The sequence below is a fragment of the Oreochromis aureus genome, linkage group 19 (assembly GCF_013358895.1).
Source record: "Oreochromis aureus strain Israel breed Guangdong linkage group 19, ZZ_aureus, whole genome shotgun sequence".
In the NCBI taxonomy this organism is placed as follows: Eukaryota; Metazoa; Chordata; class Actinopteri; order Cichliformes; family Cichlidae; genus Oreochromis; species Oreochromis aureus.
In genome coordinates this window covers 22,166-48,809 of record NC_052960.1, presented here as the reverse complement: position 1 = coordinate 48,809, position 26,644 = coordinate 22,166, and the positions used below count along the sequence as shown (strand labels likewise).

General features: G+C 39.7%; 1 protein-coding gene across 1 annotated transcript; it reads right to left on the bottom strand.

The window, feature by feature from the left end:
* Window positions 1–500: 500 nt before the first annotated feature.
* LOC116329923 (interferon-inducible GTPase 5-like) lies at window positions 501–3,544 on the bottom strand. Its single transcript, XM_031752061.2, has 3 exons — window positions 3,362–3,544; window positions 1,281–1,825; window positions 501–1,138 (listed from the first exon to the last, which is right to left on the bottom strand). Exons 2-3 carry the CDS (start codon window positions 1,816–1,818, stop codon window positions 501–503), a joined length of 1,176 nt encoding a protein of 391 aa, XP_031607921.2. The 5' UTR covers window positions 1,819–1,825; window positions 3,362–3,544.
* Between the last annotated feature and the right edge of the window lie 23,100 nt (window positions 3,545–26,644).

Genomic DNA, 26,644 nt, shown 5'->3' with positions numbered 1-26,644 from the left:
TGTAAAACTCCTTTAACTGCTCACACACAAGAGCTTCAAGAACTTTGGCCAGCACAGATAGATTAGATATTGGTCTGTAATTAGTTAACACTGCTGGGTCGCCCCCTTTTAATAGCGGAATAACAAAAGCTGATTTCCATACTGAGGGAATTTCATTTGTATCCAGTGTGAGGTTGAAAAGTGTTGTGAGAGGCTCTGCCACAAAATCAGCTGCCAGTTTCAAGAAGTAAGGATCTAGCAAGTCGGGCCCTGGAGATTTTCTAGGATCTAACAGTTTAAGAGCTTTACAGACCTCCTGCACAGAGAAAGGAACAAAGTTAAATGGCTGACCAGTGTACACCGGAGGGTTTGTGCCAGATTCTACAGAGACTGGGTTCAGAGAGTCAATCTTTGTATATCTTTAAAAAAGATATACAAATACAGACCATTTACCATATCAAAGCTTGTTTGCATACTGCAGCTTAAAATGTGTCATCAAGTGACTATTTTACTTTATAGTATCACACTGATGTTTCCAAAACCAGAGCTCTTTTAAACACCCTCTGAGCATCATCAGCAAGTTGGCTGAGGAAATCACTCAGAGTTAAGTAGGTTGTTGTAAAAGAGATGCCCATTGATGCTGCAGTTACAATTATGGGAATCCATCTGGATACTTTCTCTGCTGCCATTAATGCAGCTTTGCTCGCAAGTGAGATAAACATTATCATGAAGAACTCTTTGGTTATTTTTTCTTTAGCCAGTTCTGACTTAATGTCAGCACACAGATCATCGTATGACACACCTGAGCTGGCAGCAAGTTTCTCCAGAGACTGCTTATCAAGACCAAACCCAGTTACATAATCTGTGACAACTGAAACCATCATGCTGAGATTAAAAGTGGCAGCAGAAAGGCCAGGAACTGGAACAGCTGCTACAGCTGCAGACAGAGTAGCCCAGTATTTTATTCTGGACTGAAAAACTGTAATCTTGTTGATGATCTTCAGGCTGAAGCTGGGCATGGCACGCAGCAGAGCATCTCTCTTGTGTGCAGGAAGTTCTCTCTCTAAGGTCTCATGTAATTCAGAGAATTCATAAATGTGAGGTTTAAAGCTGGACACCAGGAAGACCTGTGGAGACTCAAAGCCTAAATCTCTGAGTCCTGTGTTATAGAAAATACATGTTAACGTGAATAGATATCAAAATATTTTTTATTTTAAAAAAATCAAACTAAACTCAGAATATTTTTAGTAAATCCATAAAGTTATATTACTTGGGTAAAAGTGATTAGATATGAAAATCACCTTGAACAGAGTCATCTCTGATTTTTCTAAGAGTCTCCTCTTTACTGAAGTCTTTCTTTCTTTCCTCATCACGTATGTTGTTGTCGATCTTTGAGCGAACAAAGTAGAACTTTTTCTTCATCTTCTGAATCTCCTGAGCGAGTTTCACATCATTTTCTCTGAAGCGAGTGTCTGAGATGATGATGAAGAAGTCAAACCTCTCAAATCCAGCAAGCTCCAGGTACTCATCAGCTGGAAACTTGGTGGTGCCGATTCCAGGAAGATCCCATAAAGTAACATTGGGATAGTTTGGATGGGGGTACGGTGTGACCTCCATGGGGGTTTGTGTCATACTAGTAGGGGCAGCTCCCTCATCTTTGCTCTTTATGCCTCTTAAGGCGTTAAGAAAGGTGGATTTACCAGATTTAGATTCTCCTGTGATGGCGATATTTAGTGGAATATCATTTGGTTCTTCTAAATATCTTTGAATCCTTTCTACTGCTGCAGCAGTGTTATTGTTCATCAGATCAGTTTTAACTGAAGCAAATGAAGCCTCCATGCAGACCCTTAAATAAAAGGAAAGGCTGTTAGAATGACTGCACTCTCATCTCTGAATACAGACAATACCATAAATCCAGTATCATCATAAAATCTCGAAGGTTTCTTCTTCTTTGTTTCCAGCTGCTCTGTCACATTTTCAGACTCACAGACAAAGAAAGTATCAAACAAATCAAACATGAAACTCTGACTTTAAACAGCTGATCTTTGATTTCTTTCAGAAACTGATCAGTGGAGCAGAAATTCAGTCCTAACTCAGACTCTGGATTCATATTTAAATTTAAATGGAGACCATGAATCTGTTTGACCTCATACATGTGGCTAGCCTAGTGAGTATGGAGGGCCAGGAGTGACAAAACGAATTAATTAAATAATGATATTAAATAATTAGTTAGTTAGTCCTTTTATTTATCCAGGTAAAAATCTCATTTCCAAGAGAGACCTGGCATCGTGGCAACAAAAGTCACATACCACATTAATTAAATGTTTCATTAATTTATTAAAATTGAAATTAATTAAGAAAATATTTCAATAATTAAACACTCATTAATTTCATGTAAAACATTTAATTATTTATTTTAATTAATTACTGACACACTTAAATAATTATTTAATGATATATTTATTTAATTCATTTTGTCACTCCTGGCCCTCCATAATTGTGAGCCTCCTGACGTGATGGAAAGATACTGTACCCATACTGTGATTCCCTCTGAGAGAGCTGACCAGAAATCTGCAGTTTTTTACCTGATAAACAAATATTTTTAAGTTATTTCAAAGGAAATGTTTGATATGACACTAGGGTTTTTTTCAACTGTCCCGGTTTAGCCAGGACATCCTGTAAAATGACCAAAATTGGTTCGTCTCTTATTCCACCACATGTCACGTATATTGACCGTTACCTGCAATGTCACAGTGCATATTTACACTATGCCCAGTGGGTTGTGCATTGTGCTTCTGGTATGCCAGCTTGTCCCTTATTTAATAATTTAAAAGTTGGAAATCCTAAGTGTGCAGAGTCAGTCCAAGGAGAATCAGTTAGTGCCTCGACTTGTGTTTGTCTACACATTTACAAACATTACTACACACGTCTTGATGCATGCTTAATCATCCAGGTAAGTAAATCTCCAAAAGTTGAATGAACAGTGACTTATTCAGAGTGACGAAACGTTTCTCCCACAAAACGCTAGATGAACAGAATCAACTTTTGGAAATTACTACACACGCGCACGATTTTACTGCAGTAGTAGTTCGCGTCACTCTCATTTTTGTGTGAAAAGCTTTATATTCATCCTTCAGGTACATCTAGAACCCAAAAGAAAATCCGTAACAGGTGTGTGGGTGTTTTCTTTGAGCGATCGCGGAAGTCATACATGTAGAGTCAAGTAGATCTGCAGCTCACAAACTAACAAAAACAAAAACAAACAAAAAACACTGTAGAACCCACGTGTTCAGATTAAGAAGAGGTGAAAAAACATCAAAGGCTGAAATTTGAGTGAATTTAATTTTGCAGACAGAACTCAGAAGGTTTGATATAGGTTTACCTGCGCGTGACGATGTTCAATTGATGAGTAGTACTGTAAGCTGCAGTAGTTCAGCCTTGTATTCCTGGTGGGCAGAGTCATCCAAACATCGATCGTATCAGTGCCAACGTTCATATTGGTATCGGATCGATAGTAGCACGATAGGACTGTTTATCTCCTGTAAGTCAGTACTTTGCTCCTGGAAGCATGCCTGTGGAAGCGCCTCCTCTCATGCAGGTAGACTTTACACCCCACCCTCAACCTCAGTGATTCACCACATACGTGTTACTTATGTATACGTGTTGCATACGCCGTTGTTATACTTTGTGTTGGAAATACCACCGCAAATACAGGAGACTAATATATAACAATTGTTTTAAATGTTTCCACCAGTCCCTCAACTACAGAGACTTGCTGTCTACTCTCCCACAGCAAAAATGCCAGTGTTGATTTTTCAGTGTTAGTCGAATTGAGTTCCGAGTGAAACGTTTAATCCAGTTAAAATAACACATCGGGAGTCGATTCCTGAAAAGTGTTGGTGTGGATTTTAGTCGTTACTGCATTTTAACATTGTAAGTGTTAAATTAGATGTCATCCAGGGAAGGACGGATGTTGTTTTGCTTTGCTGTGTTCTAATGTGAAGTGTGTTTATTTATTTTTGATATTGCATGTTTTGGTTATATCTTGTGGAGTGTTTTATTTATACTGCATGTTTTGGTTGCATCTGCCAATTTGTCCTGGAGAGACTCCGCCCTTTTCCCGTTTTACTAATTTAACACACCTGAGAGGAAAGGAGCGAATGGTAATTTACAGAGACACATAAGGCTGGTGGAGCTTGGCGTCAAGGAGGGGAGGAAGATACAGCGCTAGCGACCAGGGACGCGGAGCGAGCGGTCCGACTCCTGCAGCAACAGGAGGCCAGATTATCCGTCTGCGAGGAATTAGAGGCGGCGAGGCGGGCCGGTGCCGATTGGCGGTTACAAAGAAGCGACGGGCAGAGTTAAGAGTAGTGATGGGCAGATGAAGCTTCATGAAGCACTGAAGCTTTTCATCCAATTGGTTCACCCCAGCGCAAAGCTTCGTGAAGCTTCATTTGCTCTAGTAGGACATCTAGTGGACGTGAAAATATTAGTTGCCATGAATTTGAAGAGTGTGACATTTTGCACACAGCCTGTAAATGTCAACAACAAAAGGAGTGTGTAAAACATGTATATTGTAGTGATGGCAGTATAATGTGTATATTTATACTGGCAGTATGGAAAATGATCATTTGGAAATGCTTAAAATGGAAATGATCATTTACTGTGAGGTGAGGTGTGGTTGGGGTGTGGAAAGTGGTTGTGCTTTTGTAACGTTGAGGTATGGACAGCTACACACTGCCTCTTCACATTTTATTCTGTAAAAACTAAAGTTTCACTGCTTTTATGACCTTTTTAGTGGGGAGAACATAGCTAGGATTTATTGATTTAACAAATCTTTTAAATCTTTTGTCCTCCACAATGCTAAATGGCTGGGAGTCCTCAATCACCATGCTAACCAGGTCTCCATCTATTTGAGATTGTTCTCCTGAGGAAAGACAATAAAAACAAAGCACAAATATAAATATCACACATGTAACTTATTACAGTTGTATAATATTGTTCTATCATTTAGTAAGATTACTGCATGCTATATTATCATGGCATTTGATGGCTCACCTGGTCTTGCTCCACAATCGGTGTTCCCCTTATTCTCATGCAAAGCTCTGTAGTGCCGAAGCATGGATGATGTGTTGTTGTTATATCCCAGCTCCCTGGGATATATCCCCGCACGTGCACGCACACACATATTAGGTAGACTCATTTATATAGGTAAGAGTTTAATTGTGTTTGGCTATAACTGCAAAGTTTGGGTGCGTACGTGTTAGTCTGTTCCAGGAAGTACACCAGATGTCCCAGAGATAAGCGACAGCGAAGACGAGCTGAGGGGAAGCACCGAGCCGAAGACGATGTTCTCTGGACTGTGTCAAGGGTTGACAGAACATTTGTGGTTTTGCATTGACGTATGCTGTATTGAATCTGCTTGGCAACAGAAGGGGGGGGGAGCAGTATCACCCCAACCCTATAAAGCCTTTGTTTTGACTATTGTACGACAGTTCAATACTGAATCTACACAGTATTGGCTCACACATGTGTATTCATTAAAATGCCGTCTAATTGCACACGGCCGGATCAGTGGTGGTTATTTTGAATTCCTCCTCAATATATCAGAACCTTAACAATTTTTAACTGTTTAAATATAATAAATTATATTTTAGCCTTACAGTTTTTATTCGTGTGCTTTCCCTTGGCTGCTCCACTGCTCTGTCCGTTTTGAGGAGGGTTTCCCTCTCTTAAATAACATTTGTGCTAAAAAAACACCTTCCCTCCGTTACATAGACCACACAAATTATGGGAATTTCTTTATATTTCGGGTTTCTGTGGCCAGTAGGTATATTTCCGCGGTAAAATGGCATTTTCTCGCCTAGAAATTAATAACAGGGTTACGTTAGGGTTTGTAGGGAGCGTGGGGACAGTGTTTATAACTTGTATAAAAATACTAAAACAGAAATATGGTTTCTACTTTGCAGATTTTCACATATTATATGGGGGGGTCCCCCCCCCGGAATGATCGGCTGGAGCTTTCTTTAGGTGCCTTCCAGCTTTGACAAAAGTCCAGCTGGGATAACCACATTTACTCAGGGCCTTCTTGATGTGCTGTTCTTCTGCCTCCCTGGCCGCTGTGTCAGTGTGGATGGTGTTCGCTGTGTTGTAGCGTCCTGATAACACCCGGTTTCTGCTCCAGTGGATGATGAGAGTCAAACCTTAGATACTGATCCGTATGCGTATAGGTTTACGGTACACGTCAGCTTTTAGATGTCCCCCATTACTGATGGAAATCTCACAGTCTAAGAAGGCTAACCTGCCACTTTTCATATCCTCCCTGGTGAATTTGAGGTGTCGGTCCACCGAGTTAATGTGATCCGTGAATTCTGGTACGTCCAGAGATTTGATTTTCACCCAGGTGTCATCCACATACAAGCAAAGCCCTCTTTTCCATCTTATCATGAGTCATTACAATAACTCAAAACTCATTCAACACAGTGTCACCACTTACAGAGAGTAAGTCAACTCGCTGCTGTTCTGATTTGACAGCTCATGACTTTTTTACGTTTTTCAGAGATAGGGCTGAAACACTTAGGAATCAGATTACTCCCTCCTTGAGCTGTTCGTTAGACTACTCGGCTGCTTTGCCTGTTGGTGCTGATAAACTGTTCTCTGACTTCAAGGTTATTTCCCTGTCTGGATTAACTAAGGTTGTAAAAGCAGCTCGATGTACAGCCTGTTCTTTGGATCCTCTACCAGCTAATTTGACTCAACACGGGAAACCTCACCCGGCCCGGACACGGAAAGGATTGACAGATTGATAGCTGTGGTAGTACCGATCTTTAAAAAAAAAAAAAAAAAAGCCTGGTCTGGATGTTGACATGGTCGCAAACTACAGACCCATCTCACATCTGTCTTTTTTGTCTAAAGTCTTTGAAAAAGTGGTTTTAAAGCAGCTCACTGAGCATCTGTCAACAAACAATCTGTTTGAACCATTTCAGTCTGCTTTTAGACCAAATCACTCCACAGAAACAGGTTTAGTCAAAGTGGTAAATGATCTGCTGGTAAATGCAGACAACGATCGCACTTCCGTTTTATTACTGCTGGATCTAAGTGCTGCGTTTGACACTGTGTATCGCTGCATTTTATTGGATAGGCTTGAACATTTTATTGGAATTACAGGAAATGTTTTATCATGGCTGAGATCTTACCTGTCTGGGAGGTCTCCGACTGTTAGTTTTAAAAATGATCTCTCCGAGACTTGTGCAGTGGGGCATGGGGTCCCTCAGGGCTCCGTACTTGGACCATTGCTGTTTTCTCTATATCTGCTGCCTCTTGGTGTCCTTTTACGTTCTTTTAATGTAACCTTCATTGTTACGCTGATGACCTGCAGCTTTATGTTCCTTTAACCATTGGAAATTGTGCTGAAGTCTCTAAACTAGAATCTTGTCTATCTGCAATTAAGGGCTGGTTATCGGATAATTTCTTGCTCCTAAATACTGATAAGACAGAGTTGATGGTCATTGGGCCACAAAAATTTCAGCACTTGTCCCAAAATTTCATCTTGAAAATTGATGACAGTGTCAGTGATGACAGTGTTTGACATGGTGCTCTCTTTTGAGTCTCATGTAAAAGAGATAACAAAGACCGCCTTTTATCATTTGAGGAACATCGCCAGAATCAGACAAGTTTTGTCAAGCAACACTGCAGAGGTTCTTGTCCATGCATTTGTGTCTTCCCATATTGATTATTGAAATGCTCTTCTTTTTGGCCTACCAAAGAAAAGTTTCAGAGGTTTACAGATGGTGCAAAATGCAGCTGCTCACATTTTAACAAGAACTGGGAAATTTGAGTACATTACCCCTGTTCTGAAATCTCTTCATTGGCTACCTTGTCAGGTTTGAGCAGATTTTAAGGTCCTGCTGCTCACCTACAAGGCTTTAAATGGATTGGCACCTTCATACCTCTCCGACCTTTTACACCTTTATGTTCCACTGTGGTTGCAAATTTTGAAGCCATTCTGATAACCTTCTCCCACCAACGATGTGGAGATCCAACCTCTTTAGATCCAAATAAAATCAAGACACTCAAAAAGATGCTCTGTAAAAGAGCAGAATTCTTGGAACAGAGTTTAATACACTGAATCACATGAACATCTTTAAATATATTCACTCATAAATAAATATGCAGTCCTGTACCCAAATATCCAGAATATTCCTGTTATTCCTATTGATTGTCTGTCAACACTGATATTTCTGCTCTGTATTAAACCACATTCACACTAACAGTAAACTACAGTAACTTACAGGTTCTTGTCTCGTGTATTCGGCTACAGCTGAATCGTTTCAGGCTTCTAACTTCTGTGAACCTTGTGTAGGTTTTTTGTTTTTTTCATACAAACTTAATTTTTGGTTCATTTTTAATTGAAACATGTTGAATAAATAAAATCTGATTAAATCTCACGTTTTTTAAAGCTTCTATTTGATCATTATTCTGTGCAAAAAGTAGAAAATCACAAAAGAAAACAGGATTTGGAGGCTCAGACCTGAGCTTCAGCTCGCAGCTGAATGCATGCAGCTCACCTGTCCACACCTGTTCATTCATATAACACTGACGAGACTGTGGAATTACAGGGATTATTTTACATAACCATCATCTTTATCATTGCATTAATTATCATTTCATCCAAGCATTTAGTGAGGTTGCTGGCATTATGTTATAATTTGTATTACAGAGGTTATCATAATCAAATATTAACATGTTTATTACAGGTGCAGTTACAACCACTTAAATCGTTGAGTTAAATCTATAATCTTAAAAGCTTATATGCTGAGTATATTGTTACAGTAAAATAGTAGCTGAGCAAAGGCCTGAATGTATTCAGCTTCTTGTTGCATTTGAGTTTGCCTAGCAACAGGTGACACAAGGAGGACAAGTCCATGGGGACCTCAAAGGCCTGAGATCATCACCATATTTGGATGGATGCCAGAAAGGGGAATTTCTGTGTCTGCATTTATCTCTTAAAATTGATCATTGTCTGTAAAGAGGCAAATAATGTTCTTAAGATGCAAATTATGTGCTTGTAAACGCAAGAGGGGGCGTTACAATACCCTGATGTTATAAAAGCAATCTGAAGTGTATTTTTGGACGGGGATTTACAACTGATGTGTTGCAGTTTACATCTCCCCACGCTGCGTGTATTCATTAAAATCAATTGTTTGATCGACCTCTTTTGGACCATCATTGTTTTACTCTCGTCTTCAATTTCGGACCCGTAACATTGAAGAGGGAATGTGGGGATTCAGAAATTCTTTTATTCCTACTATATAATCTGCATTATTATGATTGCATTAAGAACATGTTTTACAGCATTGTTTATCAGTAATATTGTTTACAGGGTTCATATTGCATTGAATATGTTTGTCATCACATTCATTCTATTCACAGGTTTAGTTCATTTTATACACATTGCATATCTGTGCTTGTTTAGAGTTGATGTTCTATCCAAGAGGGTTTTAAGCTTCACTGGTGAGAGTGTCCAGGTGATACATGTTGAGGGAAGATGAGAACATAGCAGGTTAATTGCATGCATGCTTACAATACACATAAATCTAGTAGCAGGCCTGAGCGAGGGCCCAAGTGTCTTCTGCTTCTTATTTGAGACCTGCGCCAATTCAGTTTACTTAGTGATTGATGACGAGGGTCCATTCCACTAGATTTCCACCAGAGAGGGACCCAGGAAAGGAGCAGAGACCACTTAAGCATGAAGTGTTTTCAAGTGGGAGCTGGCGTTTTATTACTGGACCACCTAGATGACATGAGGTTATTGTCTGATTTGCTGAGTCAGGGGACGGCTAGAGAGGGTCAGAGCGAAGGCAGTGGACCTGGGAATGGCGGTTTCGGGGCCCATGATGCTATTAAGGGATCTAGAGGTGACAGAGCGAGTCGAAGAGTGACACAAGAAATGATGTAGTGACGTCTCTGGAAGAGACGTCAAGAGAGGGAATTGTGGAATTACAGGGATTATTTTACATAACCATCATCTTTATCATTGCATTAATTATCATTTCATCCAAGCATTTAGTGAGGTTGCTGGCATTATGTTATAATTTGTATTACAGAGGTTATCATAATCAAATATTAACATGTTTATTACAGGTGCAGTTACAACCACTTAAATCGTTGAGTTAAATCTATAATCTTAAAAGCTTATATGCTGAGTATATTGTTACAGTAAAATAGTAGCTGAGCAAAGGCCTGAATGTATTCAGCTTCTTGTTGCATTTGAGTTTGCCTAGCAACAGGTGACACAAGGAGGACAAGTCCATGGGGACCTCAAAGGCCTGAGATCATCACCATATTTGGATGGATGCCAGAAAGGGGAATTTCTGTGTCTGCATTTATCTCTTAAAATTGATCATTGTCTGTAAAGAGGCAAATAATGTTCTTAAGATGCAAATTATGTGCTTGTAAACGCAAGAGGGGGCGTTACAATACCCTGATGTTATAAAAGCAATCTGAAGTGTATTTTTGGACGGGGATTTACAACTGATGTGTTGCAGTTTACATCTCCCCACGCTGCGTGTATTCATTAAAAATCAATTGTTTGACCGACCTCTTCTGGACCATCATTATTTTACTCTCATCCACAATTTCGGACCCGTAACATTTGGTGCATTGGCCGAGGGTTGAGCGGGAGAGAGTTGGAGATTGAGACCGAGAGGGTCCGAGGCGCTCGAACGGGCAGACACGAGTCAGTGGTCGAAGTGAGTGGACATAAGCCGGCTTATTCAAAGGTAAGGCACTACCTGTTGAATTATTTCCAAAATGTTCCAATTGGATATTACAAAATTAAAAGTTTACTCACTGAAATTACTGGTAAATGTCTGTTTTGATTTTGGTGAAAATCTCATGAGAACTAAAGTATAAGTTGAAGTAAAGATAATGAAACGTTGAAAATAAGTAAAGAGTAAAGAGAATAAGTGTATTTAAAGCAGTTGGACTGCAGAGTGAATTTAGAGTTATAGGTTATTGGCGAAGAGTTTGTGACAGTAAAGTCTCAATTGAACATAAAGCCGGGCTTGGACATCAATAACATTGCTTGTGTAATTTTATGGGGTGTCTTCAAAAGTAATTAAATTTTTGTAGTACGGGATTCTGGGAATTCTAAGAAGTGCATTGTTCGGAGGTGACGCTCCAAATTTCCTGACGACGGTCAGGATTTTCCTTGGGAAGGGATAGTCCGATTGGCAATCGTGGGCAACTGAGGACGGCCCAAAATAGCTACTGACTAGGTCAGTTTACCGTCCGGGGCGGTGGTTTGCACTTTTTTGGTCAGTAGAAACCGGGTTTCGGGCATGTAACTTTAACTTAAAACTTCGGGGAAGCCTGGGATGTGAAATGCCCCAAAATAGAGCTTTTCGGCAGGGGTTGAGTTGGTTGACGCTTTTAAATTGTGTTAGGGCATTAGATATGTGACCACGGTCCGGGGCCGAGACTGGTTAATTGATCGCAAAAAACTTGGAGTTTATCCCTTGGAGGGTTAATTTAAATTTGTCAAAATTCGGTAGGTTGTGCAATTTCAGGCCTGATAATTGTTGTTATTGTAATTATAAAGACGTCTGTGTAAAATTGTGTGTGAGAGGAGTCTGTGAGTCAGGCTGGTATTATTTTTAGACTGTGTGTGTGTGTGTGAAAATGAGGCAGCTGTGAGGTCCCTAGAGTTTTAGGAAGTTTATAGAGACTGTTACACATTGCTGAATGCCTGTATTTAAGACGCTGGTTTTGTTTATTACAATACTGTAAGTAAAGTTTTATTTCTTGCCATGACTGTATGACTTTTTTGCTGGGTTTTGAGATAGAATACATAAACTGTTGATACTTAGGACCATTATTTGGGGTCTGAAAACTGAAATTGACTTTGAAATAATTTCATTAATAAATATGTCTGTAAGTGATGTCTCTTTTGGTGTGTTCAAGTAAGATGTGTTAGGATTTTTAGATGGGTTTTGTTTCAGTTTGAGATAATATATACAGTTACATTTGGTGTTTCTCAGGTATTGTGGTTGACTTTGAGTGATACATATAGGTGTAAGTCGTTTGATGTTTGTTGGGTTAAGGAGGACTTTAGAAGATTGTAAGTGGTTTTTTAGTCCGATAATATATAAGTAGTTAGATTTGACAGACTTGTTTACATTTTGGCTTTATGTTAATATAGGTTGCAACGGGCACAGAGGAAACACAGCACAACATCTTAAGGGTTTAAAATAATAATAAATAAATGAATGAAGTTTCTTAAGGGTTCTTGTGTGTGTTTTTAGGGATAGTTTTTTGTGGGTTTTTAGGGGGAGTGTGTGTTTGCGTGTGTCAAACGGGAGATAACATGAAAACAGAGGAATTAGAGACTAGAATGTCCTAGAAGTCAATAAAATGCAAATTAAGAAGCTGTGAACTGCTTAAACCACAGTTGGTTTCACAAGTACTGCTGCAAACATTGTTGAATGCGTGTGTTTAAGACGCCATTTATGTTTATTAGAGGGTTATAAATAAAGTTTGAGTTGCTGTAGTGCATGTATAGTAATTGACTGAGTTTTTTGATATATATATATATATATATATATATATATATATATATATATATATATATATATATATATATATATATATATGGAGTGCATTGTATATACTTAAGACTAACATATTACTTTCAGTAGTAACCTCTCTTCAGAAATAAAGGCTGTGGTGTTTTATTTTTCCATTTTATGCGTGTGCTGTGAGAAGGATTAGAGGTTTCAATTGTTCTTATTTCATTTGCTCTCTCTGAGTTTGAAAAGCATGCCTGTAAAATACTCTTAGGAAAGCGTATTTTGAGTGATTTTAACTGTGTGAATGCTGTCAGTATTTGATTTGAGTGACTCTGTGTGATTTGTATCAAATAGTAAATAAGTAATAATAACACTAGGGAGGTTTATAGTAGAATGAGTGAAAAGTGGGAGGTTGAGAGAAAAGGCAGTGTGTGTGAGACGATTATGAAAGTATTGGGTGAATGATGTCACAAAAATGACAAAGGCAAAAACTTAGTATATTTAAAAGTGTGTGTGAGAAGAGGGTGTATTGTTTTTAGACCAAGACTTAGTAAAACTAAAGAGGGTTTGTAGACTGTAAATATGAAAAACAAGTGTTTGATTAATTTGTAGAAAGAGGAAAAAGAAACAGAAAATACTGTGCTGCTGTGTGAGTGATTGATGATGTCAGGGGAGCACCCAGAGAAATAGACAGACGAGTTAAATTCTAAGAAGATGAAGCGAATGCATGTTTTAAGAAAAAGTAATAAAGTAATAAAATTATATTAATTACAGGTTTTAGAAAAGAGACAGACCGAGAGAAATAAATACATGAACTAACAATTACATTAATGAAGTGAAAACGCACGTACACAAACTGTTACATGTGAAATTATTGTTGGAAAGTTTAATACACACATGAAATAAAGAAAGCAGTTTACACTCCTTTAATTTCCAGAACCAGTGTGTCGCCTAGACCTGATAACACCCTTGCCCAGTTGGCCCCTGTATCAGGCGAGCATGGAAGGCTGGACAGCCCATGACGGGTAAGATCCCACCTCGAAACCCTGGGACAACCTAAGGCAAGGCGCAGTCACGATTGCTTGAACCTAAGTCCCGGAGTGACCTTGGAGTCACTGGAGGAGACGGACTTCAAGGGTACAGCCGCTGGGCACAGGCGGAGGGGAAATGCCACTAACAATGACCAGTGATGAGCCAGAGAGAGAAACACACCCTGTCAAAAGGAGTCTGAAACACTGCAAAAGAAACATTTACAAGATCACAAAGATCATAAAGAAACATTTATAAAAATCACACATACAAACAGAAAATGCACTAACCTTACAGAGATAACCTGATGAAGATTAATGCATAAGATAGCGATTAAAACCTGGCTAAGAACACAAACATACGTAATTAAATCAGCCTGCTAATTTCATGAGTGTTAAAATGGTGTGAATGTTGAAGAAAATACACTTAAAACACACTTGGATAAAATAGAGTTGTGGAATAACTCAAACAAAGCTGTATGACAAGGGAGTGAGTTATGGAAAAACAAAAACAAAAGAGAAGTGATTAAAGTAGTTTAAAAGGGTGACTTAGGAGTGCTCTTGCACTGATTGATCAAAGTAAGTGATTAGTATAGAAAGAAAATGAAAATAATTGAATAATGTGATAAGGTTTAAACATGTATTTCTCTTGCCAAGTTTACTTGTGGAGATATGATTCAGTATGTAAATTAGCTGGAGTGAGTGACGACAGAGGAGCTTCCTGTGTGTGCGTGTGATTGAGGCCTTAAGGAAGGGAAGCAAAGTAGACAGTTCAGAGGTGCAGATTTGGACAAGAAATTTATAATTTAGTGTTGACACATTGTTATAACGTGTTTATATTTTAGGCTGAATCTAAGTATGGTGAAGTGTCAAAGGGGACATGGTTGTGTGTAAAACGGTGCAGCTTTGACAAGGTTTTCAGTGCGTTGAATGGGTGAAATTTAAGATTGTTTAAGATTTTTTGGGGCTGTTGTTTTTCATTTTAATAGAGGGAGTTTTGATAAACATGGACATGTCTAAAAGGGCCCATAGTTTTTGTAACAGTGGACTTAGAAAAAACCTGTCAGGTGATTTTGTTTTGTACTTTGATGAGCTAATAATCAGCTCTCTTTCTTTCCCATTTTTGTTCTTAAGCAGGCCTGGAAGAAAGTGAACTGACAGCGCTGACAAAATTTCCGGACAAACAAATATGAGGTGACTTTTCCAGATTTCAATGGGTGGAGGAAAGGCTACCTGTGGGGACCTGATCAGATTGAAAGTCCCTGTCTAAAAGATTGCCGCGAGCCAATCCAGACAAAACCATAAAGAACTATTTTCTAAAAAAGAGAAAACAAAATAAAACAAATGAATGAGCTCATGTTGCTGAGAGTGAAGACTCTGATTATTTGCGAGGGAGTCCACACTATCAGCAAGACCTGATGTTAATGCATGTGAGTGAGTGTGTGACTGGACCAAGGTGGGGATGAATAAAATGTTGACAAACAGGAGGAGTGGAAGATTTAATTCTGGGGATGCTGATGTTTGCTTGGAGGGAATTTTGTTTTATTTACTGGGGTTGGATAATGTTATTACATTATAAAATGCTAAATGCTAAAAGGGAAACATTTTTTGATATAACTCATGTTATCATTAACTGAAGAAACACATGATTGATGACTGTTCTGTTTTAAGTTTAGTCTTTGTTGTAACACAGGTTGGATCATAAGTGGGGAAAAACTGAGTATGAAATGTAAAGTACAGGTTTTGTTTCCAGGAAATTCCAAGGATCCAGACTTTTGCATGGAGCAAGGAGTTTGAGAAGATTTGACATGATGATTAAATTGATTTTATTCCTTAAACACAGGTTTACAGGGCTGGAGCAGATCTACCGGAGAGGAGGATTGCTGAGGTGTTTGGAGAGATAATATGACTAACCTTTTTCCTTTAATTTACTAAGCCCAGGTGATGCATTTTGAGTTTTTTGAGTTTTTATGTATTTGGACACATTTGGTGTGTCCAAATATAAAGGGGGAATTTAAGAGGTAATTTGAAATGAGTTCTAGGATCATTTTATGACTTTTGGGGTTGTTGATAATTTAGATATGGTAAAACTGAGGCAGAAATTGTTATTTTTAAATAAAGTTATTTTTAAAGTAAAATGAAACTCCCCTGCTTGATTTAAAATAGGCGAGGACAAAGGCCTGTAGCTTTTAACTGTATAGCTCTTAACTTGCAGGGATGGCGTGGAGTGTAATGAATGAATGCAAAACATGCTTACAGACACAAACATGACATAGATTTAGTTTATAGGGCAAAGGTGGAACACATGGTGCTTTGTTTCTGCTTAGCAACTAGTGAGGCAGACGGTGTTAAAGATAAGTATGCAATAAGTGAACAGGAAACATGTGAGGGTGAGACGGGTGAAACAAAATGTTGTAAATAATGGAAACTTGTCTAACTGGCATTAACAGTAATTTTTGCATGTTATGTATATGCCTGAAGCAAAAAGAGGCATAAATCCTGATAGAAATTTTGAAGCGTGCTTTCCAGCGCAGATTTAGGCTGACATGGGGATGGTGTATATTTTACCTGGGGTGTGTTTAATGAAACTAAAAGCGTTGCTCACACACATAAAGAGCATTGAGATTAAGTAAAGTTAATAAAAAGGATAAAGCCCAGAACATGATATTGTGAACCAAGTTTGAATAATTAAAGGAACATTGGATGAACACAGTAGATTAGTGAGGTGTAGCAGAGAGAGGCTTTTTGTTTTCTATCTTTTACAGGAGAAGAGTTCAGGACCACAGCGACCATAGGAGGGCGAGAATCCTGGAAGCCCCAGACCGAACGGAACCAACCAGAGAAAGGAGAAAAACAGAGCACAAATACACCTAGTTGTTTATATTACAAAGAAGATCAAAAGCTTGTTAGACACAGGTTATAATGGAAGCATAAAAGGGATGAGAGGAACTTTACATAACATAGAAATCCTGCAACAATTCGTAAATTGCCCAAACACAGTGTTCAGATCGGATATGCGCTACCCGTTAAAGGGGGCAAAGAAATCAGGCCTAAGTTTGAAAAATGAAATGGGTTAACTCGATAGAGGATATTTCCAAAGGTTGAGAAAATAATGTAGGACTTTTTACCAGGAGAAAGCTAATTGTATCTTTTACACTTTACAGTGTGCATTGAGGGAAGTCAGGAATAGTTTAAACTAGGATTGAAAAAATTAAACTAGGTGAAAAAAGGGGGTGTAGCAAGTAGATTTAGGGCAGCTCACAGCCTGGCGTAAAGGCGAGGTGCCGTCACACAGCTTAAGTTATTTGTTTGATTTATTTTTATGACAAAATAATAAGGAAACATTGAAAACATACAACCCGTTGAGGAGACAGATAGGGTTGGGGAAATTGAAAGGTTTTGTTTGTTTAGCATAATGCACTACAAAGTATACAAAGTTTATATAACATGATGCAAACACACGAATCAGAGACACGTAATGAGAAAACTGATTAGAATGTTCCTTACAACTACATGTTTATTGTATGCAATGATATTAACGATGGCTGTGTTGTTTATTGTCTATATTTTGCAGGGCACTCCGGACCACTTGTCTGAACACGGAGGCCAGTCCAGCCCAGCGCTTCCTGAGACTGTAGTTGCTAAAACAGGATCGGTAAAAAGACAAAAGCGCGAGGTGTCAGGTAAAGGTGATGAGTGTCTCAGCATGAATAAGGGCATAGAGTTGAATTATGGTAAAGGGTCTACCAGCTCATTCACATTTGATTTGTGTGACGTCATTAAGTGTACAGGAGCAAGTAGTAGCTGGAGAGCGTATGATGTACGGGTCTGCAATCACTCCATGATATGCTTAGGGTAAATTTAGTTGATGCAAAGTCTAAGCCGCTCGCAGAAAGCTTAATTACCACTCTGACTGATCAGATGGTAACTTGGGGAACAGTAGCTGAAAAGGAACAGGAACCAAAAGGGAGAGTACTTCTGACAACAGATTACTTTAGACTGAAGCCTAAGGAGTTGATAAAGCGCGCCACGGGTTTCAAGGACAGTAACCTCTGGCTTGATTGGGTGGCTCAAAATGCTAGAGAACAACATGTATCTGACTGTGTTGCCTGTGCTTCAGCTAGGTCACGGTTGTTTACAGAGCCCGCACCATTGCAGTAGAGGATGAGTGGGGCTATGATTGTATGTTACAGTTAACTAGAAGTGCAGGGACTACTGGCAACTGTATTTTGTTGTCCAGACTTTTCCCTCCCATTTCAAAGCAGACAGCAGTGGGACCATTTATGCTAAAATAAGATAATTACATGTTTCAAGTTTTCTACAGATAATGAAAAGTACAAGGTGGGAGAGATCGACCCAACTAGGTGTGCTGTCACACTCACGGGACGAACCACCAACAATGTAAGCGACCCTAGCACGGTAATTGGAACATGGGCAAGAAGTGGGCTCTATTATTACTGTGGGGAAAATACTGTGTTCCTATGGGAAGCGAGGGACATGTGCGATGGTGCGATTGGGAGCTCCGCTCATGCTTATTGGAAACCAGGTAAAGGCTATTTCACAACATAACACGCGAACTTTAGCTGCCATACGTAAGAGATACATTTTGGCCCAAAGAGGGACCCAGGGTACCCATGCATATGATCCTCGTTTGAACTCGCCGACCTGGATAGACTCCATAGGAGTGCCCAGGGGAGTTCCTAATGAGTACAAGCTGGTAAGTCAGGTAGTTGCAGGATTGGAGAGTATATTTCTTTGGGTAACGCCTAATAAAAATGTTGGCCGCATTATGTTCATTACAACCTGCTGAGACTCTCTAACCAAACCAGGGACGCCATGATGGGGTTCGCAGAACAATTGGGTCCGAGTTCACTGACGGGAGAGCAAAATCGAATTGTCTAAAACCATGCATGAGCACTCAGGTATCGAAAATCTGCTGGCGTCCTGGATGACATCTGTGTTTGGACAATGGAAAGGTGTGGCTATGTCAGTGATGTTTTCTTTGACTGTATTTTTGGGAATACTGGTCATCGCTAGTTGTTGTATCATTCCTTGTGTCAGAGGATTGTTGGTAAAGATAATGGCAAGGGTTGCGAACCCTGGCTGGGTTGAGGGCATCTATTAGATGAACTTAGAACCCATAGAGTGGGGCAGGGAGTGATACAACATAAGGTGTGGTGATATTCCTTGTCGGAATGTCAGAAGAGGGAATGTGGGGATTCAGAAATTCTTTTATTCCTACTATATAATCTGCATTATTATGATTGCATTAAGAACATGTTTTACAGCATTGTTTATCAGTAATATTGTTTACAGGGTTCATATTGCATTGAATATGTTTGTCATCACATTCATTCTATTCACAGGTTTAGTTCATTTTATACACATTGCATATCTGTGCTTGTTTAGAGTTGATGTTCTATCCAAGAGGGTTTTAAGCTTCACTGGTGAGAGTGTCCAGGTGATACATGTTGAGGGAAGATGAGAACATAGCAGGTTAATTGCATGCATGCTTACAATACACATAAATCTAGTAGCAGGCCTGAGCGAAGGCCCAAGTGTCTTCTGCTTCTTATTTGAGACCTGCGCCAATTCAGTTTACTTAGTGATTGATGACGAGGGTCCATTCCACTAGATTTCCACTAGAGAGGGACCCAGGAAAGGAGCAGAGACCACTTAAGCATGAAGTGTTTTCAAGTGGGAGCTGGCGTTTTATTACTGGACCACCTAGATGACATGAGGTTATTGTCTGATTTGCTGAGTCAGGGGACGGCTAGAGAGGGTCAGAGCGAAGGCAGTGGACCTGGGAATGGCGGTTTCGGGGCCCATGATGCTATTAAGGGATCTAGAGGTGACAGAGCGAGTCGAAGAGTGACACAAGGAAATGATGTAGTGACGTCTCTGGAAGAGACGTCAAGAGAGGGAATTGTGGAATTACAGGGATTATTTTACATAACCATCATCTTTATCATTGCATTAATTATCATTTCATCCAAGCATTTAGTGAGGTTGCTGGCATTATGTTATAATTTGTATTACAGAGGTTATCATAATCAAATATTAACATGTTTATTACAGGTGCAGTTACAACCACTTAAATCGTTGAGTTAAATCTATAATCTTAAAAGCTTATATGCTGAGTATATTGTTACAGTAAAATAGTAGCTGAGCAAAGGCCTGAATGTATTCAGCTTCTTGTTGCATTTGAGTTTGCCTAGCAACAGGTGACACAAGGAGGACAAGTCCATGGGGACCTCAAAGGCCTGAGATCATCACCATATTTGGATGGATGCCAGAAAGGGAATTTCTGTGTCTGCATTTATCTCTTAAAATTGATCATTGTCTGTAAAGAGGCAAATAATGTTCTTAAGATGCAAATTATGTGCTTGTAAACGCAAGAGGGGCGTTACAATACCCTGATGTTATAAAAGCAATCTGAAGTGTATTTTTGGACGGGATTTACAACTGATGTGTTGCAGTTTACATCTCCCCACGCGTGTATTCATTAAAATCAATTGTTTGACCGACCTCTTCTGGACCATCATTGTTTTACTCTCATCCACAATTTCGGACCCGTAACAAGACACAGCAGGAAACACTCTGTCACTGCGACTCGTGCACAACAACCTGCTCACATTATAAAATAATGTTTATATTGACTTAGATTGCATGGTTAAATGCTGCTTGTATTCTAAAGCATCAGTGGTAGAACTGACTTATATGTGATGTTTGACAGTATTGATGGGAGCCATCAGTAAATGATGTAATTTTTAAGATTTTTAGATCGGGCGCCTGCAGTCATGTCTACAGTTGTTGTCTTTTCGTAATGAATGTATTGATTTCTGCTTCTGCTGACTGAGCTAATCTTTGACCCAGTTCTGATAGTGCAGATTGATTGGGAGGAAGAGGGTGATGAGGCGATGAGTCAGGTTAGCTGAAGACAAAAGAATCAGCTCGTAAGTCGAGGACGTTGCTGCAGGGAGCAGGCAGTGAAATGTGGGGCCTGAAACAGGTTTTGAACGTTGAGTAACACGTCCTGTTTCTGCTTGTAAAAGTCACCTCTGTCATGTTGTTGGGGCTTCTGAGGAGCTCCGTAAAACATGATTTGTCTTGACATAAAACCACCTTCTTAACCACTTTTGACGAGCCAATTAGGCGGATATTGTAACCTTTGTTCTGGCCTAATAATCCAGAAGGTTCTGAGAAACGTCTCTTGTCCTGCTGCCAAACTCTATTGTTCATGAGGGATATAGGATCTTTATTTTAACTGACACAGCTGAGAGGGAGGAACAGCCGTTTGATCCACATCACATGTTTTTACATGATAGAAGAAGAGCTCAGAAATACATTTATTGACTCTTTAATTCCTTTGCTGGAGCATTTTTTGGCCACTGGTCTGCCCAACAGGTGGAAACGTTTTATTACCAACCTCGATGTTAAAGAGCTGCCGTAGCGAATCTGCTCTACAAAGACTGAATTGGTTCACCAGCAGGTTGAGAACCATTAAATTTCCGGGGCTGAACTGAAATATTATCACACATTTGAGGTGCGGTCAGGAAATGAAGGCTCATCTTCTTGTCCAGCAGTGGCGGAGCGGGGGGGTGGCTTACTGGGCTTAAGCCCGGGTTGTTTTTTCAGAAGCCCGGGGTCTTTTGGAGTGTAATTTTTTCATAGTTAGATGCCTGGCTGACAACTGTATAAAACAAAAAACTACAGACAATATTCGAAGCACGTAGTGCACACAAATCAGACCATGTCATAACTGCTTTAAGTCATACAGAATAGATATCAGAGCCTTAAACAGGCTGACTTCTGCTAAATGAGTCAAACTGGGCAGAAAGTATACAAACACATAACAGAATATGAACTTACCTCAGAATATATAAAGCATATAAACAATTACAGCAATATGATGCAACAAACACAGCAGTGCTACTAATCCAAAATACTCAAAGCTTCATAGAACTGAAACAAACATTTATTTTTAGCTCCATTCTGCTGCTGATACATACTTTAGGTTTCTGAATATTAAACTTGTTGCTGCCTTTCATAGTGTGTAACTTGAAGGCCCTGAGTACTTTCTCCCACACTGAAAACAGTGGGATGATAAAATTATTTGAACATTACCTAATAAGACTGATTCAGGACAGACAATTAGGGTGCAAAGCCTCACAGATGATGTGCAGCAGTGGGTCCCTCAGTCTGCCCTCACCCACATGGAAATCAAATGTGTGATAAGCTGCAGGATTCAGGATTGTAAGATTTTATGTTTTATGTGTTTTTATTCGTTGTTTTATTATCTTTCATTAACAAGCATATCATGAAGTGTTCATATATTTCACAAGATTTGCTGAACTTTTCCACTGTTTTGCAAGCTGACATTTAACTCTACATCACAAATAAGTTAAACAGGAAACAGATGCAGCACCCAAACCACAAGAGTTCAAAAGTGCACCACGTTTCCTAGAAGAAGCAGCCAGACACACATGTGACTCACACACACCCACACACACAACCATTGGTTTAGAGGAACTTGTAAAGAGGAAATGTGATGTACTTGCATAAATAAAGAACTGTCGCCTGCACTCAGTGTGGGTCTCGCCAGAGTCCTCACCCGTGCACGTATTATATTCAAACCGTCTGAGTGTCTTTATTCAACCTGAAGAATGTCTTATTAAAAATAAACTCTTCAAATCAAATCAAATCAAATCATCTTTATTGTCACGTCACATGTGCAGGTACACTGGTACAGTACATGCGAAAGTGAAATTTTTGTGTGCGAGCTTCACAAGCAACAGAGTTGTGCAAAATACAATAACGTGCAACAAGCAAAATATAAAATGGTTAATCTAAAAGTAATAAATATATGTACCATATATAAAGGTATATACATTACTGAATGTGTGTACTAAATATGTTTTTCTACGTGTGTGTGTGTGTGTGTGTGTGTGTGTGTGTGTGTGTGTGAGTGTTTATATACATGTTTTACAAATGAAATAGAGTAAACAATAAAATAAGATATATAAAATATACAGAGGTAGGTATGTGTAAAACAGTGGCATTAATGTACAGTATGGAGTGCATAATGTTGAAGTTCCAGTAGTGAGGGTGAGGTGTCTATGACGTGTTCAGCAGTCTGATGGCCTGGTGGAAAAAGCTGTCTCTCAGTCTGCTGGTTCGGGACCGGATGCTGCAGAACCTCCTTCCTGATGGAAGTAGTCTGAAGAGTTTATGGCTGGGGTGACTGGAGTCTTTGATGATCCTCCCACTTTCCTCAGGCACCGCTTCCTGTAGATGTCTTGGAGGAGGAAGCTCACCTCCAATTATCCGTTCAGCACACCGCACTACTCTCTGGAGAGCTTTGCGGTTGTAAGCGGTGCTGTTGCCATACCAGGTGGTGATGCATCCGGTGAGGATGCTCTCAATGGCACAGCGATAGAAGGTCCTGAGGATGCGGGGCTCATGCCGAATCTTTTCAGTCTCCTGAGAAAGAAGAGGCGCTGCTGCGCCTTCTTCACTGTTTTGTTTATTTGTTTGTTTATGTGAAAGTTATTGTTTCATAGAGAAAGTAATCTTGGACATAGAGGTGCGACAAACAAACCTTGGGTTGTGCAAGGTTTTCTCATGTGAGGCAGAATTTCAGGAAGCCAAGTGTTTGATAGGTTTTCTGAGAAAGTAATGTTGAGAAGAATAAATGTTGACATTACTGAGTTAATGTTGATAAATGTCAGTGGATCTGCTGTGGTCCTGTAAAGAAACATTGCTGGTTGTGAGAAGTATTGAGTGAATATTTCTGAGTCTACTCTGAGTCAGTGCAGGCGTCAAGGTTGACTGATTTGACACTGAATGTTGCGTGTATCACTGCCTGGCAGATACCCAGGTTTTGAAATGGTGTCGGATCCCATGATTTTCAGGTGATGAATTGCCTGACAATAGGAGTCAGAAAAGGACTTTTTGATGCTATATTTTGTGTGATTTGAGAAAGCTTGTGTTCGAATAGACACACACACACACATTCATTGCAGCTGTTGGGTGTGAACAACTTCCTCTTAATTTTAAACTGCGACACATGTGTTCATTGAACTAGAACTTCAGCAGTGAATGAGACGGGATTTAGAATTTCAGAAAATAGTCAGAAACGGTTTTGTGGTTTTGGTAAACTGATTTTGAAGGAAAAATCAGTGTTTATTGTGCTGGAGTAACAGATCCGGCGTGGTCTGAAGTGTAGAATCAGCTGGGTGTACAGCGTTGTTGATATTAACAGATCCGGCGTGGTCTGAAGTTTGGTGGATCCGCTGAGGTCCAGAAGAATAGTCAGTGCGGACTGTGTTGGTTTGAATGTTGATAAATGATCCAGGAAGAATTGCCCTGGGTCTGTCTCTGTGTGTGTGTGAGCTGTTGAGTAACAGCTCACGCAGTTAGAATTGGGTGCTGGTTACTTCCTCTTTTCAGTTTCGAAAAAGAAGAGTTTTGGTTTCACTTTAAAGTTTGATTACGATTACTGGGTGAAACACGGTTTCACTTGTGATTAGGGAAATAATATGCTTACTTTTGGGTCTATGAAAATCGAATTACAGTGGGTGATCTCTGTGACAACATACAGTGTTGAGATACTGGATGTTGAATTGTAGATAGTGGATCTTGACGTTTTGTTTTTATTGATTTTAAAACCAGCAGAGAGTTTATATTTGCTCAGTCTTTTGACTGCCTGAGCTGACTTCCTATTTTCAGTGAACAGCTGTGTGCAGCTGAATTAAAGAACTGAGAGAACAGAGGGGTGATTTTCAAGCTTTGTGCGTGTTTACACCAAAAGTGGCTGGTTTGGTGCATTCATGAGGTGAATGCAAGATTAACATTGTTGAGCTGATAATTGTGGTTGGCTTGGTGCATACTTCAGGTGAATCCAGTATTGACATTGCTGGGTTGACTATTGTGTTTCACCCCTAGAGTGAAAACAGAAACTGAAGCAGCTGAATGAAGACACACTGGGCCAGTAAGTGAACAGGAAGACCAGTGCAGAGATGAAAACATTGAAAGAGAACCACAGTGAGTGTTGCAAATGGATGATCATGTGCCAAGGAATATCCGGTTGGATGAAAGAGGATGTAAAGAGCATCCTAAAGTCTTTGCAAGATTTGCAACAGGAAAATAAGAAACTAGAGGGACAGATACAGACTCTGTCCATAAACAAAGAGGAACTGGAGCTCCTGAATGATGTACCATATAACCAGTGTTGGGTAAGTTACTTTAAATTAGTAACTTAGTTATATTACTAGTTACTTCTCTAAAAAAGTAACTCAGTTACTTCAAGTTACTCGTTACTTTCAAAGTAATTAGTTACTAGGGAAAGTAACTTTGGTTTTACTCAGAATTCTCTTGTTAATGTGTTGCTTCTGTAACTGGATACCCAGCAAGATTGCCAGTCTTCTAGCTTGCTTACTTGCCACAAGTGCACTGTGCCACCTACCAATACATAGGAAAAAATAATGTGCACATTTCCATGAGAGAAATCCCACGCCTGGACCGTCGTTGACCGCCGCCATGATTCTAGCCTGCTTTTTACATCCAACACAAAAACTGCAGTCGTGGTGCTTTTGATTGTATTCAGAACTTGGAAATTCTGCCTTCTGAATAGGAAGATGTAGGTAACACCAGACTGCAGATGAGCTGCATACAGAGCTGGACTGGGACAAAAAAATCGTCCCGGGCATTTTGACTAGAGACCGGCCCACCATTATAGGAAAAATCATAAAGCCTTTGAATGAAAATAAACACTGTTGTGACAGTGATGTACACTGTTCTGATGGTATATATGTATCAATCTATCAATCGTTTGTTGTAAGACTCAGATAATTATTTTTTTAAAAGCGAGACATTTTAAATGAGAATAATAAGGAAAAGTATTTCCTTGTCCCCCCCTTTCCCTGTTAATGCCCTACCTGCCCCCCCCCCGCAACACTTTGCTAGACCCGCCCCTGCACTGTTACCAGCTGTCAGCTACATAGAAAAGGATCCTGGTGTTATTTGTCTCTCAGAAACAGCTCATAACTTCCCTTCAACTCATTCATGCCACCTAAAAGGTAAACCTGTTTCTCCATCACCTGTTCAGCTCTGATGATTCAGTAAGGACATCTCCTGGTTTCATCTGCATGTTTCCTCTCACCAGATAACCAAACCGATATCATGACCAGCAGCTTTACAGCTGTGGCTCCAGCAAACATCAGCTGATACTAGAAATTAATATGAAATAAATTCTAACAACAGCTGATCAAGCTTAAACGTGCTGCTGTTGTTTAGCACAACATCCGCTGGTTTCCTCTTTCTGGCGCAAAGTGGGCGATAAATAAACAAGAGAGAAAAGCCGATCAGCTGATCATTGATCAGTTTCATGATTGAAGTAGAAACAGGAGAGAATGAGAGAAGAAGAGGCAGCTGTGCAGCTTCAGCTTTGTGTCTTTTTCATTGTAGCTGAAGTCCGGGACAAACTGTGTTCCTTTTCACCTCAGTACGAAACGCGTAATATTTTCTCTGAATACCAGACGATTCTGTTTTTTAAAGGACGGTTGGCAACTCTAATAATTAACCGTATGAACAAAATAAAGTTCAACATCAGTAACATAGCACCCACCCAGCTGTATAGAAACTCCGTCATGCTAGCTAGCACGCAGTACGGAAAAAGTCAGAATAACGAAAATAAACTCCACCTAAACTTGGTTTATATCTGACTCCGATAGACTGCAGGTCATAACTTACCTGAAGTTCAGTTCACCTGACACGCCGGACCGGCGGCTGCTTCGGGTCTCTCCTCTTGCCTCCTTTTCCTTCATCCACCTGCTGGCCTCCACCACTTGCTAATGTTATTGAATCTGTGGAAGCTCCGATATCCACCACACGAAGTAACGAGTAACGAGCCTATCTAAATCCCAGTAACGAGTAACGCGTTCCTGGTTTTGGCATAATAACTAGTTACCGTGCTCGTTACCACAATAATAACGTAGTTACTGTAACGCGTTACTTAAAAACGCGTTAGTCCCAACACTGCATATGACACAGTGGAGAATCAACTAG